Source organism: Castor canadensis, chromosome 12 (genome assembly GCF_047511655.1).
Source record: "Castor canadensis chromosome 12, mCasCan1.hap1v2, whole genome shotgun sequence".
NCBI lineage: Eukaryota > Metazoa > Chordata > Mammalia > Rodentia > Castoridae > Castor > Castor canadensis.
In genome coordinates, this window is record NC_133397.1 from 112,655,033 (window position 1) to 112,668,341 (window position 13,309).

The following is a 13,309-nucleotide window of genomic DNA, read 5'->3' on the forward strand; positions in this document are numbered from 1 at the left end:
TAGGTTCAGTGGTCACAAAAGGCTTCAAGGAAAAGCCTGAAGGAAGGAAGTGAGAGAATCAAGTGGAAATCTGGAGAAAGAGCGTTTTAGTTTGTGCAAAGGCCTTGAGGTTGTAGCATTCCTGGAACACTCGAGAAGTAGCATGGTGACATAGCTGAAATACAGTGAGGGAGACTTGTAGGGAGGTGACGTCAGGGTGGTCATGAAGGCTAGATCATGCCCGCTCTCTTCCTGAACACAATGGATGCACAATGGGATGGTAGAGTGGCTCAAGTGGTAGAGTGCCTGCCTAGCAAGTATGAGGCCCTGAGTTCAAATCCAGTGTGGCTCCCCAAAAAACCCAACTCATTTCTTTGACAGTAGATGCACAGTAAACATTTGCTTAAATGGACTAATTAATATGCAAAAAGAGAAGGAAATAAGAAGGTTTATATTTTAGGTTGCAGTAGTTTCTACATTCTGTAAATGACAGAATTTGTTTTTGTGGGAAAACAGTAACAATGGGTAAGGTGTTAGTTTAGAAATACTTTGTTGTTCAGAGATGCTGTTTCCCCAAATCATCAGCTGCTCTCATGTCCTTTCTTCATCAAGTCCAGTGTTCCACACCTTCATGAATCCCTTCAGTGCAATTGGCTTACCAGTGACCTAAACAGGGAACTCCTTCAAAATGACTTCCCCAAATTCCTGAGCTCTATTTTATCACAGACTCCAGTTTTTGAATAGAAATGTAATTATCTTAATAACTACCCAATTTTATTGACTTTTTCCTTCAACTGCTCATTAAGGGCAGACACAAGTCTCCCATTTCTATATCTTTGATCCCCAAATGCTTAGGATTAATCCAGCAGCTATAGTCACTATGAGTGCTTCTTCCCAGCCCTAGCTTGTCAATCTGGAATTTAGACCAAGTCACCACCATCTTTGCCATAACCTTGCAGTGGCTTCCAATCAAAAACTTGCACAATTGGCTCCTGCCTCTTTCTTTCTTGTGCACACAAGAAAGAACACCACTGGTCTTCTTGTACCTAATGTGCCATGTCCATTCATTTGCTGTTCTCCTATCTGAGAAACACTTTTCCCAAGATGGCTGAATCTCCTTGAAGGTCAAGGACCCTCTCCTACAGGTCCTTCCCAGAACACTGCTTTTGTCTGGAACTGCTCAAACTAAAGTAGAATCTTCTCCTACGCACTTTCTAATACTATTTCATCTTCCTCACTTCCTGTGTATTTGTTGCCTAACTCTGCCACGAGCAAGATATGATTCTCATGAGAGAGGAGTTTTTGTCTTATTTAGCAGTGTCCTCAGTGCCTAGGATGATTCCAGGCCCGTAATAATAAGTGCTGAGAAGTCATTAATGAATAGACACTACCCAGAGAACTGTGTGCCTCATCCGTCACCAGTGCTGTCCTCTACCAGAGATGTGCTGTGATTGGTGTCAAGGGAGCCAGTAGAACACAGCATAGAAGAGTCTGAGCTTGGGGCTAGGCCGCCTGGCTTTGGATCTGGCTCTGCAGCTAACTAAGTAAGGTATATGATATCGGACAGTTTACCTAAATTCCTCTAGGACTTTGTTTCCTCTGATTAATACTATCTGCCTTGTAAGACTGCTGGGGGAACAAAATTAGAAAATACATGTAAAACTCTTAGACCAGAGTTTGATTCAGGCATGGTGGCATCTGCTTGAAGGCACAGTTCCTTGAGAGGCTGACGCAGGATGATCACGAGTTCAAAGACATTGTGAGAAAATAAATTTGTCTGTTTTTTTTTTTTTGTTTTTTGTTTTTAAGAACAGAGTTTAACACATAGCAAACATGCCAGAAAAAATATGAGGGCAGGCAGCATGGCTCAAGTGGTAGAGCTCCTAACTAGCAAATGTAAGGCCATGAGTTCAAACCTCAGTACCACCAAAAAACCAAAACCAAACAACAGAAAAGTATGGGTCATTGTGTTCTTATCACATTAGGATTCTTTCAGTTGCAAATTAAAGAAACACACTTGAACCAGCTTAAGCTGCAAAGAGGAAATATACAGCCATAAGGATTTTTCACAGAATTCAAAGGCAAAAATACATATGTGTTGAGAAGCCATCAGTAAGTGTTCACACTCCATCTTACATCCTGGCTGTTCTCCATTGTTCTGTTCTTTCTCTACATCCAAGGTGACTTTTCCTTCCCCCTAAATTCTTCACTACAGCTCCTGAGCCTACATACTACCGATACAGTCACTCTTGGGGACAAAGAGGCCAACAAGCCATGTTCTCAGTTGGAGATTCCAAGAAGTGATGACCTGATTGACCCTTTTGAGTCTGATGTCCACCCCAGTCATCAGACACACTGAGGAGGGGCGATAATAGCTAGTGGCCACCACTATGGTTTCAAGAATGGGGCAGTCTGTTGAAAAAAGGAAGCCTGTGAGCCCATAAGCTGGACAGACACCCCATGAAGAATCCATGACTCAGATCTTACCAAAGTCACAAATGCTAGAGGTGCTGGATCAGCACTTGGGTCTTCAGCAGAAATTTCCAGTTCCCTGGTGTTCCTTTCTTGAGCAATCTAAGCAGTGCTCCCGGTGCCCTTGAGTCACTTTGGCTCCTTCCTGAGAATTGTCACTAGGCTACTGATCTACCCTCTTCATGTCCTCTCCTTCTGCACCAAACATTTCAACATTTCTTTCTCACAGCCAACAGCTGCCATGAGACAGACACACGCAGATAGAAAACGATAGACAACTGGTTCCTCTGCTTCCTCACACACTCTCTTTAACCATTCTACCCCTGTGCACAGCTGGAAAAGATTTCTACCCAAATTACTGAAAACCAGGATGCTCATGTTTTGACTGCTGACTTTATTGTGAAACTTTATATAGGAGCAAGATGTCCTTTGCAAGCAGCAAAGGAGACTGTTCAGATCTCTGGGCAATGGAGACACAGGTCAGGTTCATGCCCAGTTGCAGCAACTGCAGCTGGTGTCAAAGACAAGTCTGGTTGGGCAGTTCTGCTGGTATGAGACTCCATTCACACAGTGCCAGAAAGCATTTTTGTTATCTGCCACTGGGTAGAGGCCATTGGCTTTGCCCGCACAGTATCCGCTACCTTCTGAGCTGTCGCCAGAGCTGCCACCAGAGCTCCCCCCACTGCTAGGAGGAGCAGTTACTGGCTCGCTGGGCACAACAGGGGATGTGCAACCTGAAACACACAGCACAAAGAGCGCCTGGTAGGTCTAGGTGAGGCATGGAAGTCTGGAAGTAGGGTACAGTTAGCTGGGGAGTCCCACAGCTGAGGAGCTCATATGATAACTCCATACTCAGGAATTAAGAGAAGTTATGTCAAGCCAGCTTGGCTTTCAATAAAAGATCTTTCTTCCTTTATGATGTCTAAGTCATAAAAAAAAAAATACCTGCTGAGCACCCAGTATATACAAAACACTTATAGGATCTAGGTACAGGTGTTGAATAAATACACTGTAAAAGGAAGTCTAGAAACAATTTAGGGAGTTGGTTCATTCCCTGAATGTCAGATTAGACATATGAGAGCTCTTGTAAGATTCTCTTGTTAGGTGTCCCTAGGGGGCTGAAAAAGATTTTGAATAAGGGAATCACAGAGGAGTAGATTTTTATACTGAGGACCAGTATAATTTCTGCAGGCTCTTTCATGGCCTAGATTCCCACAAGAGCATAAAATTCCTGGTGTGGAAGTTGAGGGATAGGGACAGGTACCTGTCTTTTACCTGGGCAAGAGTAGTGGAACAAAATGAAAGACTTTTCCTGGGAAAAGGGGTAGACAGAGGTTGTGAATGCCTTTTGAGCTGGGGAAGGAACATTTATATAATTCTGGGAATGTCACTTACTTGCGCTTTGCAGGCCAAGGGCCTTCTTCAGGGTGGAGATCAGGGGGAACTTGCCCTGCTCACAGAAAGTGCCGGTGAAGTCATCCAGATCAATGGCCCAGACCATGGCGCCTCCAAATTTGTTCTGCATAAGCCAGCTGGCCTGATTAAGGATGAGGACAACAGGAATCACTTGATTTCCTGGAGCTCAGGGCTGGGGCCTCATCATGGTAAGGACTGACCTTACCTTGATGTTGAAGCTGTTGACATTGTCATAGCCAACCCACTCATCGCCCTTGTAAGCATAGGGCACATCCTGAGGGTCATCCCATGCCTGAGTGGCTCCATTTTTCAGGAAGGTACAGATCTTTAAAAAAATCAAGAGATCAAAATCCTTTCAATATCACTTCCATGCAAGAGAAAAACATATTCTTGTCCTTTTGAATTTGTTTTCCTTTCATGTCTCCAACTAGGGCTTTCCTCAATTCTCTAATGATGGGTTTTATTTGTGGTGAAGAAGATTGAGTTCTTTTTCAAATGCTTATGTGTAGTCTATATTCTGAGTACTTCATTATGGGAGCCCACAAAGTAATGTGAGAAGTATATTTATCTTGTACCTTTGTCATCTACCCTTACTGATGACTTCAGTACAGTATATCAAGTCAAGATCTTAAGAATGTGTTCAGTTGCTTGCTGGGATATATGTGTTATTAAGTGCCCTTCGTTTGGATTAGGTAAATTAGTATGCTATTAAAATGCTTTAAACAGTAGGTAGTAGGATGAACACTGGCAATTTCAATAAATTCTATCTTGAAGTCTACTGTGCTGCACAGTGTGTGAAATTCACTTACAGTCCAGGATACCCACCTCATAGTAGGCCCAGAACCCAGGCTCCCTGGTGTAGGGCCCAGCATGGCCAGGGCCAGAAGTGGGGGCACCAATTCCAGTGTTGGAGGGGTTCCTCAGGATGAAGTTGTGTCCATAGGTTGGGAATCCAACAATAAGCTTCTCAGCTGGGGCTCCGTTATCCTTCCAGTAGTTCATGGCATAATCCTGCAACGACAATGAGTTAGCTACAGGCTCTAATTAGCTGATGACCTACTGCCTATGTCAGTTGTTTGTTCTAACAGGTAAAATTGTATGATGTTAATGAAGATGGATTAGTTAGTGTTTTTTCCAAAACATTTTAATGAAATCACAATTTGTGAGATAAAAATCAGTGATTTAAGAGGACCATTGTCAAAGTGAAACATTTGGAGAACTCATGTTTATTTTGTGCCTGAATCTCCACGTGATCTGCATTTGTGTCTACATTTGTATCCCTGTAGGGGCTTACCACATTCAGGTAGGCGTTAGTGCCAGTGTCAGTGGGGAATCTGTAGAGGGGGCTGTTCTCTCCAGTGTAGTCATCCCAGGAGCCATGGAAGTCATATGTCATGACATGGATGAAGTCCAGGTACCTGAGGTAGGGTAAACAACTTAAATCATTTCTGATGACAATTTTTCACATCTATGCAGTTAAATGACATCACTTCCAAAGCCTCCCAATCAGTCTCCAAGCAGCAAGACAAGTGTACTCGCAGACCAAGGACAAGTACTCAGCCTAATGACACCTATGGGAATTTAAGGTGCTCAACTCACTGGGACAGCTGGGGGATCTGATAACCAGACTGGATACTTGAGATGCTAGCAGCTACTGCTGCAGTGACCATCAGCCTGGGCTTGTTGACCTGCTTGGCTTCCTGCTCAAAAGCTTCACGAATTTCCTGCAGAATAATAAGGTATAGTAGGGTATACATGACGTTGATTTCTGCTCTTTAAATAATAACATATGTTTGCATAATGTCTTCCTTTTTTATAGTGATTGCAACATCTCAATAAAGTTGACAGGATAGATCAGGATAGATGATATTAATAAACTTCGCAGCTATCTAGTGTGCATAGGGGTTAGAAATTTTCAACAAAGTCCCACAGCAGGTCATGACCAGAACCAGAAACCAGGTCCCAGTTGACCATTCAGAACTCTACTCATATTGCTACACTTTGAAGCTTCCCTGGTATCAGTAGCTTTTAGCAATATAGAAAGTTGCTTCCATCTGTTCAGCAGATGAACTACTGTATAGGACTGATGTCAAATGAGATGCTACATTGACCAATGGGCAGGCAGTAACCATCATGTGACAGGTTCCCATTCAATCCATCTGTATTTTGTGTGATTCTAATCTTATTTAGAGTTATTTCTTATAATTGCATTGTTTGGGTGGGCTAGAGATAGAGAGTGGATTATCTCTGAAAATTGTCATGTGGGTACTGATTGAAGGAATAAGGACATTTAACAGGAAAAATTATAGGCAGGGAATTGTAGCTATCTTCAGATATTTTGCTAAATGTATGATGTTATTCACAATATGTATATTGCTAAATGTATGATGTTATTCTCTATTGCTTCAGTGGTAGAACGAACCAATGGCTGGAAGGTGTAATTTATGACTGGAGACACATTTCAGCTAAGAATAGAGATGTTATTTCTGATAATTAGGGGTTGTTCAGTGAATAAGTTTCACCTTAATATTGAAACTATTCAGAAACTGCTGACAATCTGGGATATGGAATGGTAAGGAAGAGAATCTTGGGAGAGAGTAAATCTTAAACCTATACATAGTCCTTGACTTTTGTCATTCAATTAATTTTTCCTTTGTGATCATCTACCCTTACTGATGACTTCAGTGCACAACATCAAGTCAATTTCTTTGTCATGAACTCCAGATTGGTGTTCATCCAAAGTGTACTGGGCATTCCAGGTACCCCATGCTAATCATGCTCACAGCTAAGCCCATCAGTCCTTACTCCAGATTTACTCTTCTTCCTGTATTTGCCATCTTAGCTAACAATCAAATCAGCCCTCAAAGTCAGAAAATTGGGAATTCTATCACTTTTCTACTTCAACTTGATTCCCAGATCCTTTGAATTTTATCCTCTTCCTATCCCTGCATACATTGCCTTTTCTCCTCAGTGTTAGAACCACTGTTGGGCCCTTGATCACTTTTTGCCTGGGCCCTTGATCACTTTTTGCCTGGTTTACTTCAATAGCTTCCTAATTCCATCCCTACTTCCTCACTTCCGAATTCATCACCTATTGTTAAAGCCAGAGAAATTTTCAAAAAACAAGTTTTGTCATGTTTCTTCACTTCGCAAAAATTGTTCAAAGCTGCCCCATTGTCTTAAGGATAAATTCTAAAGTCCTTAATATAAAATTCTCCACATGTTCTCCTTCTTGTCACCTACATAGCCTCGCAAGCCAACACTCATTCACTTGCTCACACATATTTGCATGTCTTCATTTATGCCATCTTTGTTAACACCAGGTTTTCTCAAGGCTGAGATCAAGCATCACTTGATCTAGAAAACTCTATCTGATCCTGTTCCAGAGTAGCCTTAAGTACCCCACCCCTCTCCATGTTCCTTTTGTACTCTGTAGACCTTTGTCACAGCATTTATCAAAATAAACTGTAATTGTTGGTTATGTTTCAGTCTTCAACCTCAGACTGTGTGTTCTTTAAAGTCAAGGATTATGTCTTATTCTTAACTTTAGTCTGATATCTAACTCAATATTTGGTATAGAGTATGTATATGTGCTCAGTAACAATAAGCTGTCTGGTGTAATTTTTTTAGAAGAAATGGATTCTAGTCAGACTGCACAGGTAGTTATGATTGTTAACTAGCTTGCGATTTGGGGCAAGTTATACCCTTTTGTACTTCACTTACTCGATTGTAAAATAATGACTTCAATGCAGTATCTATGTCATAGAGTAAGTGTGAAGGTGAAATGAATTACGGTTCTTAAAACAGCATGTGATGTCTGGCACACAGTGCCCACGGTATTATTCTTAAATGCTTATCGGATGAGTGTGTAATGTCTAAGAACCTTTGCAATGCTAAGATTCCATCATTCTAAATTCATGCTTAGTTTTACTCTGTAACTACCCAATTCCCCTGTGAACAGACTGTGACTCTTCTAGGGCTAAAGAATATTACTCTCTTCCTCACCTGCACCAGGACAGTGAAGAGATTCTTGTCTTGAGCAGGGCTCCCACGAGAGCCAGGGTACTCCCAATCCAAGTCCAGCCCATCAAACTCATACTGGCGCAGGAATTTGATGACTGAGGCAATGAAAGTCTGGCGGTTCTCCAGAGTGGAAACCATAGTGGTGAAACTGAGAGAGACCCAAAGAAGGCAGATGATAAGACCTCAGTGGTCCCAAAATATTGGAATAAAAACAGCTTAGTCCTCAGTTTTTTCCTCAGAGCTCTTCACCAGGACCCTAGCACTGATTAAGTTATATTCCTAATTTTCTCCTGGCTTTCCTTTGTACTCACTATTCTTCCTGGCCATGGTATCTCAATATTGCCTTTATTTTTGTTACCCCACCACCACTCTTCAAAGTTGCCTTTGTTGTTTTGAATACTGGCTAACTCAGCTCACCGTGTTCTTTCTCTAAATGGTCTCCCAAGTTTGTATCATTAGAAGAAGTGTTCTTATTTGCATACATGACTTTCTCTTTCCTTCTCCCAGAAGACGAAAGACTAAAGCTGTACAAGACATGTCCCAAGGCTTGTATTCTTGAAATACTTTAAGAAGAGGTTATTTTGGAAGCAGGTACTAAACCTCTTTGGATGGAATCTCAGAATATTCATCCAAATTTCAACATATGAAATTAAATATCTTCTACTTAATATTGAGATTCTGGTGCAATAATTTACTGAGTTAGCATCTTAATTTAATGTACATCCTTAATATACTGCCTTAAGCTGTGACATTTAAAGGGGCAGAAATCATTTGGAATAACGTGTTTTCCAAATAACGTGGAAAAGGACTTACAGGTCAGTTCCAAAGTTCCAGCCTCCGATGGCCAGGAGAGTTTTCAACTGGCTGTTCCTTTAAAGCAAACGATAAAAAAGAGAATTTTCAAAACCTATGAGTCCCTGTATGTAAAATAACACTATTTGTAGTACTGGGCCTGTATTTTATTCAGTGTTGCTCAATATGATATAATATACAATATACAGATTTTCTCCTCTACTGAAAACTTTACTTCCAAAAATTCTTTGTGTTGCTATCATCACAAATATATTGAGAGTCCCTAGGAGAAATCTAAATTATGGAACTATTTTTTAAAGGAATGTACTGACAATATTTCTTTGCATATAACTCAAAGGCATTATTAGCTCTTATTCTATTCCATCAGATAAAATTGCAAATGTTGCTTTAGCATAATTACTTTCTCAGCCTCTTACGATGATTACTACAAGTTAATTGGCTTGGAATTACACACATTCTCTGGAGCAGTGGTTCTCGAGCTTTGATTTACATAAGAATTAAGCCCAATTAAAATTCTAGACTATTGTCCCTTCCTCAGACACTGATTCTTTTGCACTGGGGTAGGAACTGGCATTTTTAATCAAATGCCCCATGAAATTTTGATACAAGTAATCAATTCACCACATTGCAAGAAACACCATTCTAAAGGAGTTTATTTCTTATTGGGAATCATAGATTAAATTCTAGTAGCTACAGTCATGATAGTATTGTCACTATGGTAGCAATCACCTGAAGTCTTCCTTATCCCAGATATGACTAAACTGAATGACTCTGCTAATTACAAGACACCAGGGCTTGTTTTATTTTTATACAAAATGTAATTATTGCAATTCAAGAAGCCATTCTGATTCCAAGGCTTAATGATTTTTAATTTTTAGTATCCTCAACCTTTCTTTCTATGATGCAAGTAGCTAAGATGACTTTCAGTTTCCTGGTTCATGAAAAAAGGCAGAGAAAGAAGAAACAGAATCAATAATTTTTTGAAAACCAACAGTGGGAAGCAATGTGCTATGTTGTCTATATCCTTGCTGCCTAAAGTGTGGATCCTGGACCAGAAGCATCGCAACATCTGGGAGAATTTTGCAGAAATAGAGTCCTACCTACAAGCAGAAAAATGAAATTGGATGCCTACCTCATGCATATACAAAAATCACTCAAAATTGATTGAAGACCTAAACACAAAACTCCAAACTATAAAACTACTAGAAACAAAAAACCTGATGGAAACTCCATGACAGTGACCTGGGGAATGGATTTTTTGATATGGCCCCAAAAGCACAGGCAACAAAATCAACAGTAGACAAATGGGGTTACATCAAACTAAAGATTCTGCACAGCAAAGGAAGCAACTAACAAAGAGACACCTATAGAATGGGAACATTTGCAAACCATACATCTGATAATGGGATTAAAAATATATATATATATTCTAGGCCCACCTGGGCTGTATAAGGCATCCTCTTGGTCCTCACCTTAAACCCATTGACTCTAAACTACATTTTAAAAAGCATTGCTAAATTAGACACTTCTTTCGTCTTACTTCTTTTTCAGGCCATTGAAAGCCTGGTAGAAAGTCACATCATTCCATTCAATGGTGGTGATCTCATTGTTCTGCATCCCAGCAAAGGCATAGATGAGATGAGTGCACAGGTAAGGGTCAATGTTTTCGGGCTTGAAGCTCCCCAGGCCTGGCCGGTACTGGGCCCAGTTGCTGAAATAGCATATCAGCTGGTAGGCAGAGCCTGAGGGTGGTGAGAAGTAAGGACAGCTGGCTGAGTTAGATACTACTGAACTATGCTGTCAGTTTTTTTTTTTTTTTAGTGGTACTAGGGTTTAAACTCAGGGCATTGAGCTTGTTAGGCAGATACTCTACCACTTGAGCCACATTGTCCTATGTTGTCTGTTTTGACCCTCCTTCTGCTTCCCTCCCCATGTCTTAGAGGCCTGATCTGTGGTGATCTCTATGTTGAGGTGATTAGTGTGAATGCTCTTGCAGACAAGTCTAAAACTTGGAGTTGTTTAACTTTGACAGACTTATTTGGAGTCTTAGATAAGCGTAGGAAACTTTTTTTTGTTTTGGTGGGACTGGGGTTTGAACTCAGGGCTTTGCCCTTGTAAAGCAGGTACTCTACTGCTTGAGCCACACCTCCAGTCCATTTTGCCTTGGTATTTTGGAGATAGGGTTTCAGGAATTATTTGCCTAGGCTGGCCTCGAACAGCAATGCTCTTAATCTCAGACTCCCAAGTAGCTAGGATTACAGGTGTGAGCCACTGGCACCTGGCTCTCAGGAGTCTTTTAAGAAAAGGATAAGAAAGAGTAATAGAGGGCATATTTTTTATATGCATAAGTGGAAATATCACAATCACACTCCTTAGTTGGTACAATTAATAAATTATAATTTTTTAAACAAGAAAAGATACCCAGTAGTCCCGTGAAGCCCAAAGAGTTCCACTTTATAACACTCAGGAGGTCAAGGATAGCAGTGACAGGCAAACCAAAACAGCAGACTCCCCCAAAAGCAAACCCATTCAGTCCCTAGTATGGTTTATCTTGCAAATAAAGTAATACTGGAAGATATTTTTAAAATCCCATGCAAATAATTCATGGAAATTTGAGGTTTAAGGTTGGAAAACATATTGTGAATAATAGAACATGGAGTCAATGACTTACCCAGCTGAGCATTTAGCAGAAGTCCAAGACCTAGAAAGAAAGAAAAAAAAAAAAAACATTTGCTCTGAACCTATTGTCTGAATCCTGTAGGATCTAATTCTGAGGCCATGGGTACCATCAGCCGAGAGAGCCTTTGTGGTTGTGCCAAGGGCTAATCTTTTCAGTCAATATGTCAATTTACTCTGCTTCTCAAAAATGGCTAAGGTGCCCTCTTCTTCCACCTTCCATGTCAGAAATCAGTGTTATTGAATGGGAAGTCTACTCTTTATGAAAGGGGTACTGGCTGAAATTACCCCAAATTCACTCTACTCAATGACTACACATCCATATGTGTTTCATCTCCCTGAGCTGGGACAAGCAAAGCTTTCCAATAGACAAGGCATTCTCTACAGCAGAGAAGTCAGTATCTCTTGAGGCCTGAAAAGTTTTTTTGTAGCTACCTGTTAAGATTCCTTGAAAAAAGAGAGAAGAATTTGGAACTAGATGCCTCTCCCTGGATTCACTGAAAAACACTTTTTTTTTCTTGAGACAGGGTCCTGCTATGTGGACCAGACTGGCCTCGAACTCATGATCTTTCTGCCTGGACCTCCTGATTGTGGGGATTACAGGCACTCACCATCCCCTGTGCTAACCAAACCACTCACATGCTGATTGTTTTTCAAATTGCTCTTGAGGTCTTATGTGGAAAAGGTTCTGATGCTTACAAGGCTTGTAAATCATAGCTTTAGAGCAATGAATAAGTTTTGGGTATGACTTGACTCTAAACAGCTACTGAATCACCATCTTTGAATGAATTTCTAAGAGTGACATTTTTATGGTACATCATCCTCTCACCAGGACTATAGAAAATAAAAGAGAAATAATTCTGGAAACAGTAGCGCTAAGACAACATAGCTCTATATCAGTTCTTAATCAAGAAAAAAGCTAGTGTCAGGACACAAGCATGTGAGTAAACATAACACAAATTAAATCAGGTGGAACAGGAAAACGAGTGGAGAAAAAGGAAAGGCTGATCACAGATGAAAGAGTAAGACAAGGATTGACGAAAATGAGCCTTGCTTTCAGGATCATGCCTGTGGCATCAACGAAGCACAAGTGTTACCAGAGCCAATGAGGTAATGAAAGCAAGAGGCAGACTGACTTGTACAAGATGAAACAAAATATGAAACGATGTAAGAAGAATGGAAATGCGTAGAGGTGTATTGTGACCACTGCTTCATGGTTGTCAGAGCCTGAGAGCAAAATAAATCCAGTAAGACGAGGTCCTATCTTTGATTACAAACTCACCTGTGAGGAGAATGACCTTTTCCATGGTTGATGTCAGTATTGCTCTAGCAAAGCCAGGATTTGCTTTTTATATCATTTGAATCCCTGGCTATCATGAGGGTTCCCAAAAGAAAGAATTTAAGTAGGATGTATATGTAACAAATCAGTAAATCAACAGTCTCCTCCCCCAGAGACGTGGCTCCTTGAACTCCCACCAGCACCACACCAGCACCACCTTCCCTACCCAGTAGGGACAAAACAAGGTCATGTCTCCTAGCAGGGTGGTGCACAACATCACCTTAGAAATCACCACCCACCTGCTTAATAGCTTTTTGGGCAGTTCCCACAGTAGATAAACATCTGTTCAGATTACTGCGTTTAAGTTTTATTTTGCAGACGTTTTGTGCCTGGCACCAGAGCGTGTCCTGATTAGAAAGTAAACAATACAAAACTTTAGAAGTTATTGGCTGTTCTTAAGCCCTTTTTTCCTCATGGAATTATTCATGTGTAATTTGCACCATCAGTGCCTAAGGAATTTTTCCTTTTGGGGGAGGTCATTTTGTGAACTGCAAAAAACCCCCCAGTTCTTTGGGGTAGCTTATTTATAATTATGAGATATGGATTCCAAAAAGTTTCCTCTCAACCTACCAAGAAGCCCCTTCAATGAGT

At 40.8% G+C, this 13,309-nt stretch overlaps 1 protein-coding gene across 1 annotated transcript; it reads right to left on the reverse strand.

Annotated features, from left to right (window-relative positions):
* Window positions 1-2,832: 2,832 nt before the first annotated feature.
* Chia (chitinase acidic) lies at window positions 2,833-12,889 on the reverse strand. Its single transcript, XM_074051020.1, has 11 exons — window positions 12,662-12,889; window positions 11,375-11,404; window positions 10,244-10,445; window positions 8,704-8,760; window positions 7,873-8,038; window positions 5,467-5,591; window positions 5,162-5,285; window positions 4,693-4,878; window positions 4,073-4,192; window positions 3,847-3,988; window positions 2,833-3,185 (listed from the first exon to the last, which is right to left on the reverse strand). Exons 1-11 carry the CDS (start codon window positions 12,684-12,686, stop codon window positions 2,938-2,940), a joined length of 1,425 nt encoding a protein of 474 aa, XP_073907121.1. The 5' UTR covers window positions 12,687-12,889; the 3' UTR covers window positions 2,833-2,937.
* Window positions 12,890-13,309: the final 420 nt, after the last annotated feature.

Excerpts from the sequence above, each read along its gene's own strand:
- Chia (XM_074051020.1), bottom strand. The coding sequence starts at position 12,686 with ATGGAAAAGGTCATTCTCCTCACAG. Across the intron at positions 5,286-5,466 it reads CAGATCCCCCAGCTGTCCCA|GTACCTGGACTTCATCCATG; the intron begins GTGAGTTGAGCA and ends ACCCTACCTCAG. Across the intron at positions 3,186-3,846 it reads CCTTGGCCTGCAAAGCGCAA|GTTGCACATCCCCTGTTGTG; the intron begins GTAAGTGACATT and ends TGTGTGTTTCAG.